General features: G+C 37.0%; 3 protein-coding genes across 7 annotated transcripts; all 3 read left to right on the forward strand.

The window, feature by feature from the left end:
• Positions 1-1,214: 1,214 nt before the first annotated feature.
• On the forward strand, positions 1,215-9,100 carry LOC140014076 (protein PHR1-LIKE 1-like). 4 transcript variants are annotated; one of them, XM_072064433.1, is made up of 8 exons: positions 1,217-1,420; positions 3,064-3,867; positions 4,607-4,799; positions 4,878-4,957; positions 5,048-5,087; positions 5,434-5,491; positions 7,309-7,378; positions 8,594-9,100. In XM_072064433.1, exons 2-8 carry the CDS (start codon positions 3,214-3,216, stop codon positions 8,981-8,983), a joined length of 1,485 nt encoding a protein of 494 aa, XP_071920534.1. In that variant the 5' UTR covers positions 1,217-1,420; positions 3,064-3,213; the 3' UTR covers positions 8,984-9,100. The 4 variants fall into 4 exon arrangements, with proteins under 4 accessions (XP_071920532.1, XP_071920533.1, XP_071920534.1 ...); XM_072064434.1 differs by having other exon boundaries at positions 4,881-4,957; XM_072064431.1 differs by having other exon boundaries at positions 1,215-1,420; positions 4,878-5,087.
• A 1,954-nt stretch (positions 9,101-11,054) lies between these two features.
• Positions 11,055-16,126, forward strand: LOC140014064 (protein IQ-DOMAIN 3-like). 2 transcript variants are annotated; one of them, XM_072064396.1, is made up of 7 exons: positions 11,055-11,414; positions 12,040-12,141; positions 12,367-12,456; positions 12,553-12,867; positions 13,244-13,471; positions 14,142-14,261; positions 15,000-16,126. In XM_072064396.1, exons 3-7 carry the CDS (start codon positions 12,382-12,384, stop codon positions 15,675-15,677), a joined length of 1,416 nt encoding a protein of 471 aa, XP_071920497.1. In that variant the 5' UTR covers positions 11,055-11,414; positions 12,040-12,141; positions 12,367-12,381; the 3' UTR covers positions 15,678-16,126. The 2 variants fall into 2 exon arrangements, with proteins under 2 accessions (XP_071920497.1, XP_071920496.1); XM_072064395.1 differs by lacking the exon at positions 12,040-12,141 and having other exon boundaries at positions 11,056-11,414.
• Positions 16,127-16,872: 746 nt separating this feature from the next.
• Positions 16,873-20,743, forward strand: LOC113708685 (mitochondrial import inner membrane translocase subunit TIM14-1). Its single transcript, XM_027231251.2, has 3 exons — positions 16,873-17,350; positions 18,053-18,231; positions 20,210-20,743. Exons 1-3 carry the CDS (start codon positions 17,348-17,350, stop codon positions 20,364-20,366), a joined length of 339 nt encoding a protein of 112 aa, XP_027087052.1. The 5' UTR covers positions 16,873-17,347; the 3' UTR covers positions 20,367-20,743.
• The last annotated feature ends 89 nt before the right edge of the window (positions 20,744-20,832 follow it).

Consider the following 20,832-nt stretch of genomic DNA (forward strand, 5'->3'; position numbering starts at 1 on the left):
ATAAAAAATGACTATACGTGAATTACGTGGTGATTTCAGATTAAAACAAGATCGAAAATTTAGGTTGTAATCGAATTTTATTAACTTGAATTTGTAGAAGTATGTAAAGTAAACATTTAAAAAATAGAGAGTGCAAAAAATCATGTGACAAGACGTGAGGGATATTTTAAACGATTTTCTTCCAAATATATATTAGGAGGAATGGCTGCCTTGGAATGGGTCCACTTGTGTCATCAAGAACAAGACGGAAGTTTGGTGGCTTTGAGATAGAAATGACAGGCTAAAATAGTTCCTCATTTCTCAGCCATCAGATTATAGCTGATCACATTATTGACAGCCCGATTGCAAGATGACGGCCTCATTTCCGGGCACGAAATTATAGCGACGCTACTACGTAATTCTTCGTCGCAGGACTAGGACAAATGAAAATGATAGAAACAAGAAGGTTAATGCGGACGGCCAATTGAATTTTGTCAAATGTGTCATATGCCCTCTTATATTTTGTAATTAGAGATTGTGTCCCCAATAGCCAATTGAGCTTGTTTCAGGCCTCCAAGGCACAAAAATCCAAGTAGTTTTCAAGTGAAAGAGCAGTCCTAGCTCCGCAATCGGGGAAAAAAAATACAGAGAAAATGTTTCTCTTACCAAATAACCAGGAAAGTGACAGGGTTCTTTTTGACGATTATGACAATTCACATGAAATTTGGTCGAATTTTGGTACATATGAAATTTTGGTGATTACGCTCTACATACATAATGCACAAAGAAGTTTTTGAGTTATAATTCTTTTAAAAATAGGTACTCTGTTCAGAACTAGAGTTATTGTTGCGATATTCATTAATTTATCACAAAATTTAAGGTTTGATCCATAATAGAGTTTAGTTTAACCTATTTTAGTGCAAATGCATATATATTTTTACAATTGTTAATTTCTTTAATATGTTCTTTTCTTGATTATCACAACCACTTTGTATTTTTCAATCTATACAGACTGTACTTAATTAATGAATTTATAATTGCCAAAATTTTTTTATTTTTTTGTGTATCTATTCACATAACACATATAACTTTTGATTAGAACAATATAAAAGAGTACCTACAGGTTTGGGTGTTAATACAACATGTTAAATTAGAAGGGTATTTGTGGAATTCTATGAGCCACCAAAGGGCTTGAACTAAATTCTAACCACAACGTCATCAATCATTTCGCTTGGCTCAAATTTGGAAAGTCAGCTTTGTTTCTTTATACTAGCACCTTAAAATGCTTCATCCATGTCATTATTGTCATTGGTACAGACCAAATTTTCTATATTTTCTTAGCTCCCTTGTGGAATCACTAGCTGTATAATCCAGTACCATCCAAGAAAATTCCCTCGGCCGCCAATAATCCAAATCAGATTCTTGTTCCAAGCTTCCTAAGGTTTACTTCTCCTCTCTTATCTCCAGTTTCCTATCCATCCCATGCGCTCAAATCAGTTCTTTAGCTGCAAATGAATTTGTTACCTGTGTTTCTAAAGATGTTCGCTTGATGAGCTATGACATGTTTGATTGATGTACTATTAGTTTTTCTGGATTCTAAGCTTCTTCTGCTTATTGTTTTTTTCTTTTCCAACAAAAAGAAAATTGTGACGGGTGTTTTAGGTTTCGATTTGATGAATTTGGAGTTGGTTGTCGTTAATTTCCTATAAAAATCTAAACTTTTCTTGGTTTGAGTACTTTTCTTATAATTTTTTAAAGAAGAGTGAAAAAATGAGAGTTTCTTTTTGTGGATATAGTTGCTGCGAAATGATGATTGCGGTGGGTCCACTTTTCACAATTCGAATTTTAGCTTGACTAATACTTGATGAGGATGAATATGTTGTGTTTTTTACTGTTTTGATGGCTGAGTAGCTTCTTTTTTTTTTTTTTGGGGTAAAATTGGTTGCTTAGCTGCAATTATTCTTACTCTTGTATTCCTAATTACTATTTGTCTTTGAAAAATCTTTTTGTTGATACTCTAAGCTTGGGAAGTCTTATATGCTTGGCGACTATAGGGTTATGCATTATTTTGTAGTTATGAGTAGGTAATTTTGATCAGCTCAGAGTACTAGATATGATTGGTGGTAGTAATTTTGATGTATTAGCTCTGTTTTCCCATTGTTTTGCATCTGGAATGGACAAACTCTCTTTGTAAGTTCAGTTTTGGTTAAGCCAAACTTAATGAGGCGTCATTGAAGTTTACTAGTTTTAAGATTCTCTTGAGCTATTATCAATAATGAGAGCGAAAAAAGCACAATATTTCTTAGCATGTTGCACAATTTATAGGTATAGCATCTACACTGGATTTGTTAGTCAAGATCGTTCTCGTTTCTGTGGAGAAGTGATGGCAGTAGGCTTATCAATCTTATCATTTGCTTCCTGGAGCTGTGAACAAGTATTAAATTCCTTGCATTTTATTCTTTTGAGTTTTGGCGAGAGAAAGTAACTGGACAAACTTGCTTCTATGCTTGATTACTTAATTCAAACCTCATTCAGCATCTTCCAGTTTTTTATGCTTTCATTTTGGCTTCTTTATCTCTATCTTATGTTAGATGGCATGATATATCCTTGTTCAGCTTTTTAAGTCTCGTAAAAATCTGAAAACAATTGCGAATACATAACTCTAAAAGTTTCCCTGCTGTAGTTCACTTGCTAAAGTTTTCATGCCATATATTTTGTAAAGCCAATATTTGACCTAGATTTTGCTGTGTTTGGTAAATGGCACTGTAATTGTTGATTCTGGTTTGTTTATTTTCATATATGGGTACAATGGGAAACTTTCGGTTGATTTAAGTTTCTCACATTGATCAGTTGTTTGGCAACTGGGTAACATAATATACAGTGGGTATTTGCCTAATTTATCATCTAATATCTCATTTGGCATTTTTAATCTTTTCACCTTCCTTCATGAATTTGTATTTAAACTTTGGTTTTATGATAAACAGGTTTCCCTGATGCATAAAATGGTTATGGTTTTTTGTCTCCTGATAATTTGTCTTATCTTTGTGATGCAATTGATGTAGAGACTTATTTTTGTTTGAACAGATATCTATTTTTCAGTGCACACTTGTTGAACGCGGCAAAAGTTAGGTCCAGGACACAATCTCATTTATAGTGAGCTGGCAAAAAAGTGGCAGCTGTCATCTCCTTCATAATTAGTATAAGTGTTTGTATTCCTTCTTTTTATGGACAAAAATGGATGCACATTCTTCATTATTCATTCAGAGAACTGGTGAAAGTTTGAGTACCATGGGTGCCTCTGGAGCTACATCACCTTGTCTACCTAATTTGCCTCCTCCTCTGGTTGAGAAATACCCTCAATTACCAGACTCCCTTCATGTTACCTCAGAGCAGGTACTCTCAACAAATACACTTCCCTCTCGTCCTGCTCCATTGGCTTCTAGAAGTGGGGCAGTAGGGCATCAGTTTTCAACGACTTCTGGGTTCCCCAGGGATACTAAGTTTCCTCCAATTTCACCTCAAGGCAGTCAATCACAAAATTATCCCTTCCTTTCCAAGTCATTAAGGGCTGAAACATCTCTAGAAACCATTCCCTCCTTTTCGGGGGTTCATTCTGCTCCAGTTGACAGTTACCACATCCGAAATGGCGGAAATGGCAATACATCCTGGGGTAAAGATGCCCTTCAAGACTTTCCTGACTTTTCTGGTAATGTTCCCGTTCAGAATGATCAAGCAGAGAGCCTTAAAGGTGTTATTGCATCTGAAGACCATGCTAAGAGAACTGAGTGGAATGAATGGGCAGATGACCTGATATCTGTTGATGACTCTCTAGATTCCAATTGGGGTGATCTCCTTGTCGATGTCAGCGTTCCCGATCCAGAACCTAAGGTTTGTCTTTCAACTTGCATTTCATGGTTTATGTGTTTGTCCTCTGATTGTTCCAATTACAGATGTAGATTGCTTAATTAAGCTCTTAAACAATAGTCTATGCCCCTTCATTTCCTTAACTGGAGCTAAATTGTTCCTAGGATCTCTGATTAGTTGTTTATGCTTAATGTCAATTCTCTAATATTGCACAGGATTGATCAATCTGCTTGAGTTTGTAGTGGTAAGTTTATTTCACTTTGTATGAACATTCTGTGTTTAAACCTATACTTCCCCCTTTCCACTTCTTCTATTTGTTGCATGTGTATTGAGGCACAAGCTGCGTGCAAGCTAAACCCCAAGTTAAGTGATAGTGGTATAAGGCTTATAGAGCATAAAGCATGTTATCCTGGTCATTCCCTGGGACCTGTTAGAAACAAGGACGCTCTTTTACCAATTTGTCTTTTTAGAAAGTAAATTCAATTTCTTTCTGTCTTTACCTTCCCCTATATATCACAACTTTTCTAGAAAATTTGGTCACTGCTTCCAAAATGTCCTCCCAAGGAATAGTTTATATAATTGTGGATTTGAATGGTGTAGGCAATTTTGGTTATTTTGCAACCTATTCCTCCTTCGTATTGCAAACTATTTGTACTTATTGCAACCTTAGCATACACATGTTTGCAACTTATATGCTTGATTGACATTCTCCAGATAATATTATGCTTGTTTTAATTAATTTTATCGTGTAAATTCATTGCAGGTGTTGAAGTTGTCACCTGAAGTACCTTTGAGAGAGGCCCAGCCTTCTAGTCACACTCCTGTTTCATCTGTACAGAGTATTGATGTTTCTAGTCCATTGTCTGCTGCTCCATTGGCGAAGCCTCGCATGCGTTGGACACCAGAGCTTCATGAGATCTTCGTAGAGGCTGTCAATAAGCTTGGTGGTAGTGAAAGTGCGTAGCTTACTGTTTTCTTTTGTAAGTTCTTGATTTAAGTAGGCTTTGCAAGCCAAAATAAACTACCTAATTTAGCAGGAGCTACTCCAAAAGGTGTCTTGAAGCTTATGAACAAAGAAGGCCTCACAATCTATCATGTGAAAAGCCATCTACAGGTTCGAGGAACTCTGTTATTGAGCTTTATTCATCTTTATTGTGGTTGTCATTTTTCGCACTCTATTTTGTTGGTGTTATTCATCTGTCAGAAATATAGAACTGCCAGATACAAACCAGAGCCATCAGAAGGTAGACTCTTATTTAAATTTGGTATTACTTTGTTATGAATGTGTATCACTGGTCTGCTGATCATCTTGGTTTTGCTGCTTTTCCTTAATCTCTCTCGAAATTGGTTATTGTTTGAATCTGTTTAGCAATATGAAACTATTGCAGTAGTTGCATGCGCTTCCTGTGTGATTTCAACTGATTTTAACACATTTTGAAACTTCCACACTTGTAAGTATGCGTAGAATAAGAGATACTAAAATGGAAACATGTCTAGCTTCAGTATTATTGCTTTAGGCATTTCAATCTAATGTTGAAAATTATGCTAGGGAAGATAAGAAAGAGGTGAATTATTCTGTTCTGATTGCAGGAACTACAGAAAAGAAGTCGCCTACTGTTACAGACATGACATCTCTGGACTTGAAAACGTGAGTTATCTTGTTCTCGTCTCACTTGGCTGTAAACCTAAAAGTCCAATGCATGGCTTCATACCAAGTATGTATTGATATAAAGCTTGATAGGACTTTTAAAGTAGCTACTGATAAGATTGATATCATAGACTGATTTGTGAACTTTTGGTGCATGTTTCTGTTGCCAATGCGTATTATTTAGAATATTGGAGGTTGGCCCTCTCTTAATGTTGACTGTAATATCCATCTTCTTTCGGCAAGGAAAGTTTCTGCCATTCTTTACTTGAGTGAACGTTAATTGAAACATTGTTTGTCAGCTCCTTTGTCTCTAGGGAACTTGACATAGTGGAGAAGGAGCACTCCAGAAAAATTATATCACCTGTTTGTGCAATTTTAGAATTTCAGCTAGGCAGCTTTTGGGAGAAATGACACATTTGTACAGGAGTAATAGAATATCTGCCCCTTGGTTAACTTCCCAATGACCAAAGTGTTCAAAAGGAAATGCTTGTTGACTTCTTAGCAGCATCATCCTCTCCACAAATCTGCCTTTGTGAATGATTCTGTCAATGCGCGTACAAAGGCCTTCTCAATTGATTTCATCGAGTATGTTTGACACAGTTTGAGAACAAGGCACAGTTCAACATTTGAAATTTTAACGATTGCCTGAGCTTTCTATCTGTCTGATGACTGAAAATTTGCAAGTAGAAAATTAGCAAAAGATTAACAAAGTTCTTATGCTAATTGTAACCTGTTCGCCACTTTCTGCTTCACTCATTTCATCTCAAATAATTCTCAACATCATGTTTGTGGATGCCGTAAGGTTGAGTTCTCTTGACAAATTTAATCTTTTTTTGGCTTTTGGCAGCCATATTTGTTGATTTAATGATCTGTGAACTTTTGAAATTCAACTTTAACACCAGAAAAGTGATTGTAAAAGATTGAAGTTGATAAGGATGGGTGAACTTATCAATTGTAGTAGTAAATTTATGGCTCACGTGAGAGCTAGTTTACCAACTTTCTGTGGTTGTGATCAATTGAGATGGCAAAATTTTCTGGGGGAAAATCAGACTGCTTTTTCGTGCATGTAAACCTAGTGCAAAGACATTGGTATCATAATAAGAAATGGCTGCCCTCGGTAAAAATGACTTTAAAAAAAATCAGCATGTTGTCCATCTGGTGTAAGACTTGTCTGCATTTCTCCCCTCACTGCAAAAAATGGAAAAAGTTTAGTCCATGATCAGCTTTTTATTATGCAAGCTTGCCATCATTGTGTATTGCTCAGTGCACTTCCTTCGATTTATGAAGCTTACAGTTTCACTCTTACTACCACTCAAGCATATTTGTAGGAGTAAGGGAGGACTCCTAGAGTGCTCTTTGCTGTCAGGTTCAGGGTTTGAATCCTAAGCCTAATAGTTAGGGGTAGGACGGGTATGGGGAAGTAGTGGGAGGGTAAAAAGAAATTAAAAAAAAAAGTCACACTGGGGCTATCAGGAGGCAAGTTGTTAACGTGCAAATTTGGAATGAAATTCTGATTCTTTAATTATTCGCATGTTTTCGGGCTTTTTCCTATGTTGTTGGTGTACATGCACAATATCTGTTTCAGATGTTGGATATATCCGTTCATTTGCTTCTTTTGGTTTTTATTTTTATGATTGCTTGTTGTCTAGGAGACCAAGTCTTCTGCAGTTTATGCATATGAGCTAAAATTCTTGTATCATTCTTTTTACATGGAGGAATGAATTGGCCTTTGCTTCAACAGTTTTGATTCCTAACAGTGTCTCTGTGTAATTAGAGGTGCAGACTTCAAATTTCTTGCTTTCAATTTGCCATTACAGGACTACAGGAATAACTGAAGCCCTAAGACTGCAAATGGAAGTTCAAAAACAACTACATGAACAACTTGAGGTACGCAGCTAATGAAAGAACTCGTATAAGAGATTTTTGGTACTTTAGCCTTATCAGGTGAAAAAAGAAAATTTGCCTCTCACTGAAATTTTTTTACTGGTCTGTAATTCTGTCGGCTGCAATGTATTGCTCTTTTCATTTAATCAGGAGATGCTCAAAACTTATTTTTGTCAAAGACCTTACACACTGATCATTTGGGTTTGGATGAATCATCTTACTGAGACTGTAGTTGGTTGGATTCAACAACTCTTGGGGCTCACTTTTGCTGAGTTGTCAACCTTTCTTTTAAGATTAGCCAAACTGTTGGTTAAATTTGATGTTAATGAGGATTCATTCATTGGTTGTGCAATGACCATATAATGTTTTTCTACTTCCATTTGGCTCATTGGGTTCGGTGATTTTTATTTTAATTGTCTCTCAAAATTTCAGCATCATTTGAACAGTCAGATGTACTGCAGTACAAATTCAAAAACTCGTTTTTTTTAAAACTTGTAAAGCAACAATTTTGCAACATGGAGAGAAATTTTGCAAGCTGAAGTCTTCTTCACTTGCAAGAAAACTCGTATTTTTTGATGGTGATTTTATTTTGAATCAAAGGGACTTAACCTTCAGAGAGTCAGAGCATGATTAGGGAGAAAGCTCGTCCATGTTACCCTGCAAAATCGTCTTGCTTCTTTTTCCTGGAAGGAGTCCATCAAGGAAACTCAGTGTGCTGATTCTCTTGATAATTGCCTTGATGACTTGGTGTCCATGCAGTTGCCATCTACATAATGAATCATTATAATTAGGCACAATTTCAGGTGAAACAATTGGACCAGGCAATGCTTTTGAATTATGATATCAATGTGAAAACAAGCGATTCTTAAATCTCCACTGCTTATGGAAATGGCAGTCAACTTATTTGGATTTTGCAACTTGTTGGCCCAACCAAAGGGACCTGCATTTTAACCTTTAAGATATGGTATAACAGTCTATACTGTTTTCCAGGATTAGGATTTCTTTCTTGCTATAACAATTATGGACAGAATAGTTTTGAAATCTGAATGTTTTAGCAGGAAGAAGATATGGGTCTATCATCTTTATTATGCAATTATTGACATTTGATGACATCGAATTCTTTCTCTGACTTGTTTATTATTTGAATAGAAATATCATGAAATATATGCTTCTTCCTTTGTATTTTCCATTTGGCTGAAAGATTGCACTGTCCCTCAGATCCAGAGAAGTTTGCAGTTGCGGATTGAAGAACAGGGCAAATACATTCAACTGATGCTTGAGCAACAGAAGAAGTTTGAGGAAGAAAGGTCAAAGAAGAAGGATTCAAATCCTGTTGAAGCTTCTCTCGCCCCATCTAAAGCAGTAGAACCTTTACCTGATGATGAAAAATCGGAAACGCTGGAGAAGAATAATGTAGCTAAAGCTTTAGAGAAGGAAAATGAGGCCAAAGTATTGAGCTCCGGTGATGCTGGAGTTACAGCAGAACAAACTCAGAATCCTAATCGGAAGCAGAAGTCACCTGAGAGGAAAACATCAGAGGATAATGACCAAGATGGCAATGCCTCCCCTGTAAAACGTGCAAAAGTCGATGGAAGTTTGAACTCATGATAGCTGGTCTTGTAATTGCATTCATAGTTTAGATTGTAGGCGCGGGACATCATGGATAAAGATTGTGGATTGTGGACTGTGGTGGAGATGTTATTGAATTGACAAAAGAATTGTGCATCTATTAAATTGCTAGCTTGATTTTTTTTTTTTTTTTAATTTTTTCAAACATGCTTGATCTTTCTCGGGAGCTAGTGTTCAATACAACTGACTTTTACAGGGGTAGTTTACCAGTTTTTGATGATCAAACTCCTCGTTTTAAGGTTTTCAAACTGGATGGATTAGGTTGGTTCTTGGGAACATGTTTATTGACGACTGCCATCCATCTGCTATTTTCTAGTCTTGGCTCTCTTGCCACTACCCGACTGCCATACTCCATTCACGAGAATATGTTAAAAGAAGTTAAAAAAGACAGAGAAGCTAAGAGGGATGGAGGAAATGAAAGAGGAGAAAAGGGAAAGCAAAGAGACATCTAAAAAGCATCATCATCATCACAATTTCTTGGAGTGTCTATACTTTGGAAAACCATGGATATGAACACTTGCCAGCAAAATGAGTTGGTTATAACTGCAGAATCATATCATCACCAGCATCTGTCTCTTCACAGTTTCTTGAAGTACAATGAAATTTAGGAAATGGGGAAGTGAAAATGCCAATCCAAGTTGAGTTTCGTATCCGATTGAATTGAATCATCATAATCTTAAGAAATATGCAAGTGATCATAAAATACAATGAGCTTTTTCTGGTGCTTATTATTGGTAATGAGAGAATACGTATACATCTCTTGACCGAATCTATTGGCAATGTGAAGGTGGACAGGCAGGTGATCATGTGATGACATTAAATTTGTCACCAAGAACATCCCTTTGCCATAAACACAACCTCTGCTCTACCGGCAGCTGCAGGGCATCGGTGGATGGACACCATTAAAGAACACTACCTTCCTTGCTTTTTATCAAAGGAGAGAGAGAGAGAGGGGGGGGGGGGGCAACAACAAGAAGAAGAACAGTACAAGATTCCTAGATTATCCGCTTATGAAGATTTTCCAAGTTGACCAAACCATATGCTAACCTTCAAAAGAAGAAAGAAAATCATATTTGGTCATGTTCATCGTTTTCAGATAATCATGTCTAAAATGATTAAGGTTATACAGTGTATAGGACCATACAAATTCTATTAATTTAGAGAAGTATTAATTAATTTGATAAATTAATAATGTATTAATTATAGAACGTGCTTACAATTCAAAGAAACGCTCATCTAATCAACTAAAATTTTATTTTATTTCATAAAATAATGAATTATTCTAATAGACTCATATTTTAAGAACATATGATATGTAATTTTAGTGAATTATTAATTTATGATATGCATGGGATCAAAGAGTTGTGTAAATTTTTTTAAAAAATTATTATCTTATTATTTTGTTGAAATTATTTATCTAGCTCGCTAATTCAAGTCGAAATCGGAGAAAAAATTATTATTTAATAGAGGCGATTGGTTAAGCTTTTAACCATAAGCTATGCCTATAAATTTGTGAATTAGCAGAGCCAGGAGTTAACGCAAAATTTTAAGGTTATCGAAGTTTTAAGAATTAAAATTCTTCTGTAAATTAGCAAAGTTAGGAGTTAAACGCAAGTTATTAAAGTTTTAAGAATTAATATCTCTTTCTGTAGCTTATCAAAAACAAGAAAATACCCTAACTTTGACATATTTATGAACTCTCTAGTCTTGTCATGATAAAGGAAACTGAAAAAAAAAAAAAAGCCAAACTAAATACTTGAAATAAATGGTAAGTCATGAATCATGATATCCCCATGAACATTTAATAAAAGGAGAAATCTAAATTCCTTTCCATTAATCAAATTAATTACAGATACATAGTGGAGTAATTGTTAGTAATTATTTAGAAAAACCCAAAACGGAAAAAGACAATTCAGTTAGTTATCGTTGTCTGCAGTTAAACAACAAAAGGACAGATAAGTCTGTGCAAGTGGGCCGGGCCCCACCCTCACCCACTCTTTAACTCCCCAATCCAAAAACCTGCTGCGGTCCCCGCATCCAAACATCCCCTTACCAATACGTTCCTGCCTCGTCATCTGACGGAATTCCCGAAATACCCCTGTGTCGGTTATTCTTTGTCATCCATGAAATTCCTTCCTTCTTCCACCGCCGCTCCCATTTCAACACCATAACCATTTGCTTTTTCTTCTCAGAAATATCAGAATAAACCCAAATCCTCCCCCTTCCTAACCCGGGCTCTCTCTTCTCTATTTTTTCCTTCAGGAAAGCGTGCATGCAGCCACGTTTTTGTTGATTTTGACATCTCTTTTTCATTTTTTATTGCTTTAAAACAGTGCAAAAGAGATGAGCTAAATAGAGTTGGAGAAGAGGGAGTTGAGGGATCTGCAGAAATATGCTTTTAAGCCTTCAGGTATATGTATTATTCATCATAGCACAATTTTTTTTCTGTAAATTTAATCAAAGCCATTGCATCTTGTTTACATTTTTGGTCCGCAGGAAGAAGCGTGAAGGGACAATGATGTTAGTGAGAATTAAAACATCCTTATTCGCCTAGGAATGTAGACCCTTTTGATTAGTAATATGTACCGGATCCTATGCCATGTTAAATGTTTTTATTTCTGTTGCTTTTTCTGTTATTTTTATGTTTTTGTTTTGGCATGTTCTGTTATGATGAAGACATGTATTGGCTTTTCAGGTTGTTGATCAATTGGTTTGTTATGTTTTGCATTTGTTAATACGAGGGTTGGTTAGAAAATGTTGGTTTGGATAATGGTTACTGGTATAGTACTTCTGTGGCTTTTGTGGGTACGAGTTTGATGTACCAACAAAAGTTTAATGGTATAGTACTTCTGAGGCTTTTGTGGGGTTTTCTTGTTTTTGTTTGGTATCATATTCTAGTATGGGTATACATCTTTGGTGCATCCTCTTTCTGTTGGAGGATTTTGCAACATTATTCATCTCAATTATTTGATTTTTTTGGTTGCAATTCTGATGTACTCCATTTTTGTTTTATGTTTGTCGGCCGGAACGAGAAGTTGCTTTTTGGTGCGATTGGCGTTCACATTGTGTTCCTGTCACCCAAAATGTTAAGCAATGACAGTATTTTGCTTGGTTGTTGCTGATCTCTTCACATAAATGTGAATTTCTGCCCAAGAAATGATTTTTATCTCTTTCCAATTGCTTACGCATGTAACTCTTGGTGGTATTATCACGTTATAAAGCTCGTGTATTTCTTACTGACCTATTCTTTTACTTGATTGGATTTTTTTGCAGTAAAGATTTTTTTTTTCTTTTGAAATAATGTAGGATTACTACTTTGTGCATTTAGTTTTGTAATGCTACGCTGCTTTGTTTTCTTGAAGGTCCGCTGATCAGGGATGGGGAAGAAAGGGGGCTGGTTTTCTGCAGTGAAAAGGGTGCTTAGTCCTGAATCAAATGAAAAGAAAGATAAGGTAGGGTACTTGAACGCCTAAAAATTTTCTTTTTTCATGCTTTGACTGACTGAAAGTTTATTCATCATTTCATTTTTGTTGAATTTTTTCAACTAGAAAACCCGTAAATCAAAAAGATGGTTTGGAAGACAGAGGAGCGCGGATTTGGATGCTGTACAAACAGAAAATGCAATCGCAACTCCTGCAGCCTCATCTACTGTGGAGGAAGTAAAATTGACTGAAGCCGAAAATGAGCAGAATAAACATGCCTATTCTGTTGCTCTTGCCACTGCCGTGGCAGCAGAAGCAGCTGTAGCAGCTGCCAAGGCAGCAGCAGAGATTGTTCGGCTCACAGCTGCACCTCGTTATTCTGGCAAATCAAAGGAGGAAATTGCTGCTATCAAGATTCAAACAGCTTTTCGTGGATACATGGTGACATTAGTGGTTCCTTTTGTTGGCACTTGAAATTGTTCAGTGATCATATGTATGCAGACACATTAGCTGGGCATGCATTTGTTGTCTTCCATAAAGAACCTCAAATATTCGTAGTCATTGCCTTTCATGAACCTTCTACTTGCTACAGAAAAGAAAGACCTCAAATCAAGTTGAGAAATTTACCTTTTTTTTGACAAAGTCCTGAGTATAATGGAGTTAATTACTATGCGTTATCTACTATCGGTCAAGCTTAATTGTCATGGTTCTGGTTAGAGATTAGTTATGCATTTCATGCCTCCCTGGATGATACTTGCAGCCATTTATTATGTGACGTGACTCCTTGCATTTCATAGTGTGATTTATGACATCTTAGGCAAGAAGGGCATTGCGGGCTTTAAGAGGATTGGTGAGGTTGAAAACTATGGTTCAAGGGCAATCTGTCAAACGTCAAGCAACAACCACCTTAAGATGCATGCAGGCCCTCGCCCGTGTGCAATCTCAGATTCATGCAAGGAGAATCAGAATGTCAGAGGAGAATGAGGCTCTCCAGAGACAGATCCAACAGAAGCGTGAGAAGGAGCTTGAGAAGCTGAGAACATCTGTAAGTGTTCCCCAACACCCGCCCCCCCCCCCCCCCCCTGCAGGGGATTTTAAGGGAATATGTAGGTTATACACTACTATCACTGCACCTCTACAATTTTTGTGCTTTCCAAATTGTCTAGTACAAGAGGGCTCTAGATTTTTAACATCTGTAAAGATCCACTCACTGCTATGCCTCTTGTTTTTTCACATGCTAATTATCACCTGTAGCTGGCAATTCTGTATGCGTTGCTCATTCAGATGTGAATCAGTTTAGGCTGCAAAAGCTTCTGGAATTGGACAAGAATATACATATCTTAATTTCTATCAACACTGACATTTTTGTATCTACTGGGTTATGTATGGGCAGCAGCAAAACCAGTGCAACATGATAACTTGTAGAGACCTTAAGTATGAAAGATATGAAGCTGATGCTCTTGAATTAGATTTAACCTTCCTGTGTGGGCTCTTAGATTTATTTCAAGTTAAATAAAACATCTGGAGTTCCTTCAATTTTGATCCGACGTTGATTTACTTATTTGTGCCTTGAATGAGAAGAAACTTCTTATGCTTGAATCACCCCAAATAGTGCAAGCTCATATGTGTAATGTGGATGTAAAGCAAGGTTTTCTGTCTTGTTTCTTCGTTTTGATTACAAGTGGGCTCAAGATAATTGTGAAAATTTATGACAGATTGGAGATAACTGGAATGACAGCACTCAATCAAAGGAGCAACACGAAGCAACCCTGCAGAGCAAGCACGAAGCAGCTATTAGAAGGGAAAGGGCATTGGCTTATGCATATTCGCATCAGGTACCTTACTTTTGTCATTTCTTGTACTTCCTTAAGATCAGTTGCATATTCTTTCTGGCATTGGAAGAGCCATCCTCCAGATTTCGTCTATCTATCAGAATCTACAAGTGAAAAGCATAATCCTTTTGATGTTTTAGCTGGAACAATGGACATAATATTGCATATTTATGCATTACTAAAACACACCATAGTATGTTTAGCTGGTTGTTAACTAGTCCTTTTTTCCTGCACTTCCTTGTAGTTGTAGGAAATTACAGCCCTTGAAGTTTAAGTTGCTCTTTGCACTTTTTACCTTGTTCAGTTTCTTAATTGTTATTCATCATGCTTTTGATTTAAATCATATATCAATCTTACAGCAATTCTTAAATTCCATGAGTTATTTTCTATGGTCATTTGTATCTGAACCATTATTCTGAATCTATGAGTTGTTGCTGCAAATCTTCAAGAAATATTATACAAATTTGGATTCCATGAAGCCATTTATCAAGTCTACAAATAATGTGGACAAGGTTACATTCTTCACCAGAGATGGTATATGAGTGATGTTTCTGTGCATTTTATTTCCCCTGCATAGAAGCATTAGAGTGATGGATTTCTTGTGTGGAGTCCAATTTCTAGCTCTCTCGCTTTCACTTGATAAGTGAAATTTTAAGGCAGGGTTGCTATGCTAAAATGTTCGTTGTGCAACTTCTTTTTGGAAATTATCTATGAACATAGAGTAAATAATCTCTGTCTCAGCAAACACGGAGAAACTCTTCTAAATCTGCAAACCAGACGTTCATGGATCCAAACAATCCTCAGTGGGGGTGGAGTTGGTTAGAGCGATGGATGGCTGCCCGGCCTTGGGAATCAAAAACTGCAGTTGACAAAGAGCTTAACAGTGATCGTGCTTCTCTAAAGAGTGCAACCCGAGCTGCTTCTGTTGGGGAATTCCGCTCATACTATGATGATAATAAGCCTTCTCCATCTGCTCATAGGCAAAGCCGCCCTCCAAGTCGTCAATCACCTTCAACTCCCCATTCAAAGACACCAACCTCGTCCTACATTACAGGAAAGATGAGGTCACCAAGTGTAAAAGGAAGTAACCATATGGATGAAGACTCTAGAAGCTTCTGCAGTGCACAGTCAGATTTCCAACGGAGGCATAGTATAGCTGGTTCTTCAGTGAGGGATGATGAGAGCCTTGCAAGCTCTCCTGCAGTTCCTAGCTACATGGCCCCTACGCATTCAGCTAAAGCCAAGTCCAGGTTGCTGAGCCCCATGGGTTTGGAAAACAATGGGACACCAGACAAAGGATCAGTTAGTTCTTCGAGGAAGAGGTTATCTTTCTCCACTTCTCCTGCTACCGCAAGGAGGCACTCTGGGTCCCCTAAGATGGATGCTAGCTCTGTTAAAGACATCAATGCTACCTCATGAGGATGAAAGGCAGCCAATGACAAATGGAGATATGAGAAGACATCAATGTTTATATAAACTTAAGACAGCTGGTATGATGTTGAAATAACGTATAACCAATCGAACAATTCGAGCTGTTTTCGACCTCTTGGACAATTTGAGAAGAATGAATAGAGTGAAAACTGAATGAGAAGAACTGTTAGTGATCTCAGGTGAAAAAGGTGTCGCTTTGGATTCTGAAATTTATCAGTTTGGATAGCAACCTATATTTGATGTATATTTTTGGCTTCAAGATGATCTTATCTGGGAATTCTTTGATATATATGCTGCTTCAGTTCTGTGAATAATGGGGTAATGTAAACATTTGGTGATGTTCAGTTGGAGGGTAGACATTTCAGCTTGTCGTGTACAAGATTTATATATTAGCCCTGATGGTAAAGCAAGCTTGTCGCAAAAGATGCATAGACAAATATTTGCTTCTCTGTACTCATGTTTCCTTGCAGTCTCTCTGGAGTTGTTTTCAGGCATCCGGTTCGAAAAAACGGAAAGTTCTAGTAAGCTCGGGGAGCATGGGAATCCACCAAATGTGTAGACTTGTAGGTGACGAATTTTCGGTAGTACTTGTCAAATTGCACTCATAATGCAGTTCAGACTTTCCACTGCCAAATGGTACGGGATAAAAAAGATGCCGAATGGTACTTTGCTTTGAGTTCACACATTCATCACAAGAAAGCCAACACCGACATTAACTCCACCCCCACCCCCACTTTCTCAAAAAAAGAAAATCCCCATCCCCCACCCCAGTCGGACCCATGAGTTTGAAGTAACTGGTAAGCGAGAGTTGTTAACGTGAACAGGAGGTCACAAGTTCAGCTCCTACGTTACATTACATGTAATACCTTGAAAAATTTTGGATCAAACCTTTACTCCAGAATAAGAGTCGAATTCTGCAGACATTCCCTAGATCAAATCAGAATTAAGCTCACTGAAAGTGGAGATATCAAAAAAAAAATAAATAAATAAAAATTGGTGATATTTTATGCATCTTTATCTCTAGTACTTTTGATTCTTGATCGACGCGTCAGTATTGTCACTTTGAATTGTTATTTTTTAAAGAATAATTTTTATATTATTTTTTTGTGTATGTATTTTTTTGTCAACTACTTTATTATTCACGTATATCAAATCATTATAATATATAATTTTTTTTAATTAAAACTCAAAAGAAAAGGTGAAAACAGGTTCTCAGCCCCTAGTGTCTTCACACTTGGATTCAGTTCCATTGATTAACAACTGGATAATGGAAGACGTGTCAGGCAGAGCCTCTACCCTTTCCTCCTTCGCGATTTGGTTCGATTACGAGTGGGTTTCACTTTCACTAAGAACTACGACCGAACAATTAAACATATATAAGAAATTCAGAGATTAAAGTTCCCAAGATTCCAATCAAAGTCTAACCGACGGATTCAGTCAATTAGCTACCGTTCTATTCAGTCAATGTTAGTTGCTGCGTATGATAATCAAACGAACCAAAACTCAAATCAAAAGCCTGTCTTTGGTGGTGATCTTCCAGAACGCACTCAAGAAACTTGACCCGACAAGTCCAGAATTCAGAAGCTTCCTTCCAAGACAAACCTCGGCCTTGCACCATTTGATGCAATCCCCAACCCTGTTCTCCATTGCTTCCAAATATGGTAATTAAAGCTTCTAATTTTGTATATACTCCTTTGAATTCAAGCTTCAATCATTTGTATTAGCCATCACTAGTTTCTTTTACAGCAATATCTTTATTATTTGGCTAAGTATTCAGCTGGGTTTTTCCTCCCTCTTGTTTGGTTCCTTAATTTAATTTTTTTAAAATTATTTCTCTGTGATTCATCAGCCCCATTTCTTTCACATGTTTTGATTTCTGCTATCAGCCTTTCGAGTTTGCTTATATAAAATTTCTATGAGGAAAGCATGTTGCATTGAAATTAGATTAACAAGTGAATCTAACTATTCGAAGCTTGTGAAATTTGTAAGGAGTGGAACAAACCATTTTGGTTCGTTAACATAATAGTTGCAACCATTTGCAGTGTGTTTCCTGAATTTAACGAATATATTTTGTATTCATGGAAGGCGGCATTTTCCATGAGGAATCTTGAAAATGGATATCCGTCCTAAATCCTTTCATTACTTGGTAATTATTGTGTTTTCTCTTGTAGACGAGTGGCTAAAGAGTCATACCGCCAAAAAAAAAAAGCTTCATCTCCACGACATGGATCACAGTCATCAATCCAGTGGATAGTGTTTAGTACTAGCTGGTAGTGGTTGAGAGAGTACCTTAGGAACTATGATTCTGTGGATTTTTTTTTCTATGGTAGACAAGAATTAGTGAGCTTCTAAATATTCTTCAGGCTACCCCATTTCTGGCTGGACTTGCAGTCGCTGCGACAGCTCTAGCCGGTAGATATGGAATTCAGGCTTGGCAAGCGTTTAAGGCACGTTCGCCAAAATCTAGAACCCGAAAGTTTTATGAAGGTGGCTTTCAACCTAAAATGACCAGAAGGGAAGCAGCTCTTATCCTGGGCATTAGGTAAGCAACTCATCTGCTGAAATGTTTGGTTCAAGGGAAGTTGGAAGGCCATAGTTCACTTCTCTACTGGAGGTTATCCAGATGCCTCAGACATGTTATGCATTAACACGAAATGTGTTTTAACCTTGAATTATATTTGGTGAAGTAATTTCAAGGAATATGTCAAAAACCTCTAGAGCATACATGATGCTGGGGGTCATATCAGATAATTGATTTGAAATGAAGGCTTCTTACTCACTGCAGACAAATCCATGTTGATGAAGTAACATGGTTCTGCTAATTCATTTCTCATATAGTGGGAAATTTGCAAGAACTTGCTGAACATCAGGATCATTAAGCAGGGGTTGAAGAAGATGATTAGTGAAATGGAATAGTGAAGTAATTGAGAAAGACAAAAGCTATCACACAGTGGACTGAAGTATATAGGTGGATTTTATAATGAAGATGGCATGTGTTTTCCAACACTTGCAGTTTCTCCTGCCTTCCTTCCATACCAGAATGTTGGCGGGCAGGGTTAAAGGCTTGGGCAACTTAAGGGAGGATAAAAAATTAAACAAAACAACTTGAGGGAAAAAATGATAAAAGGAACATTTACATAATGGGGTCCTGAAATCAAGAGCCAAATGGTCTCTAATTAGGATTCCAATTAGTCTCTTAAAATTCATTTTTCTATTTTCAAATGAAACTTCCTGAAGTCATCGGCTAATAGGTATCTGATTGCAGACGGTAGAAAACTCAATTATCCTTAATATGCACCTGTCAGAGAAGGCATGTCTATGTTTGTAAAGAGCAAGATTTAGAATGAAGGCTGGGAGCTACTTGAAGACGAATTTCATCAGAACAAATAATTTTAAACTTTTGGAGTTCATAAATCAGAATTCAGAGGTAGTCAGGGCACGGTATAGGCTGTTCTATGTGCTTGGCAGTCCACTCTATCAATATTAGCTGACTGGCCAGCTTTGTGCTGTTCTGTCAACTTTTCATTGTATTAATCTGTTCACAAAATCATTTTTGTTGGCAACATATTTACACTCCAAATCACATCAAAAAACTTTTTTCGCACATGCTGTCAAATCCACTCAGAAGGTGAATGTAGTTACAAAAACAAGATAAAACGGTCTGCATTACCAGTAAAAGGAGTGCAGCATGGCTGTGCTGGGAGTCCACTATAATCGCTAGCTAAAAGCCAGAGTAGATAACATACATATATAACTTCTATGACTAGCAGCTTAATGGTGGCAGTTCAAGTTGCTAATGCAACTTAAAGTAAAACATAGGGGTTTGTAAATCCTTACTCTGGCTGTTTCAATCCTCTGCACCTAGTCTAACCCGGTTTGACTGGTACTCAAGTATAAATGGTATGCAACCAGGAATATGAGATTCAGTTCCTTTTGTGGCCTAAATTGAAATGCACTAAGAGAATGACTCTCTTTGCATATGATCATGCCAAGATCCTCTTAACGTGGAAGTTTCTTATTCTAAATGCATGTTGCATGTAAACATGTTGCATGGTTGAACTAAATTCAGCAACTGTATAGACTTTGATGTTACCCATATTATTGTGTCCACTTAACGTGGTTGTTTCTTATTCTAAATGTGTCTTGCATGGTTGAACTGAATTCAGCAAGTATGTAGACTTTGACGTTACCCAATATTATCTTCCGTTGAGTAACAATACTATCTCTTCTTGTAGCTTTTGGCCCATTATCAGCCTTCATCCAAGCATTGATTTTAACCATATAAACTTACCACTTGAATGCAGTGAGTTATCAACACAATTTTCCAAACCTTTTACAGAAAAGTTTTGGGTTTTATGGAACTTAATATTCTTGCAGGGCTTATGGAGTTTGAGTTTCTCCATGAGGTTTAGATCTTCTAATTTGACACCATTTTGCTATCCTATTACATGAGTTCCTTTGTTCCGTTTATGAGAGGAATGAGGAAAGATTCTTATCGCTTATTTTGAATTGTTTGACAGAGAAAATGTAACTGCAGACAAAGTTAAGGAAGCACATCGAAAGGTTATGGTAGCAAACCATCCTGATGCCGGTGGTAGCCACTATCTTGCTTCTAAAATCAATGAAGCGAAAGACGTCATGCTTGGGAAAAAAAGAGACAGTGGATCCCCATTTTGACGCAGTTGATGATTCTTGATGAGCATTGGCAATGTTCATTCCTCAGAGCTTTACTGTCTTAATGTTTTTTGATATGCATATGGCAAGAAAGGCAAATCTTATGCGGGAATCAACACCAGCAATACATTGATTCCCTTGTCTCAGACATCGAAGGTTTCAAGTTTTGACCTACTTGCACTACCCCTATGGCTGGTGAAAGCTCTAGAAAGTAGAAACTGTAACAGACACATGTCTATAGTTCCCTTTCATTTGATTATAGGTACAATAAATTGTGATGGAGTTAAAATGACCCAAGCTTGAGGGTTTTAGATTTAACATGTGACACCATTTTTGTCGACTGTAACTTGAATTTGATCTGGATCATTTGTTGGGATTCATTTGTTTGCTTTGCACTTGGCATATTTCATGACCGGAGCCACATATATAACATGGGCTCAACTTAAATGTCGCAATGCCTCCAGCAACA

Source organism: Coffea arabica, chromosome 9c, assembly GCF_036785885.1.
Source record: "Coffea arabica cultivar ET-39 chromosome 9c, Coffea Arabica ET-39 HiFi, whole genome shotgun sequence".
Lineage (NCBI taxonomy): Eukaryota > Viridiplantae > Streptophyta > Magnoliopsida > Gentianales > Rubiaceae > Coffea > Coffea arabica.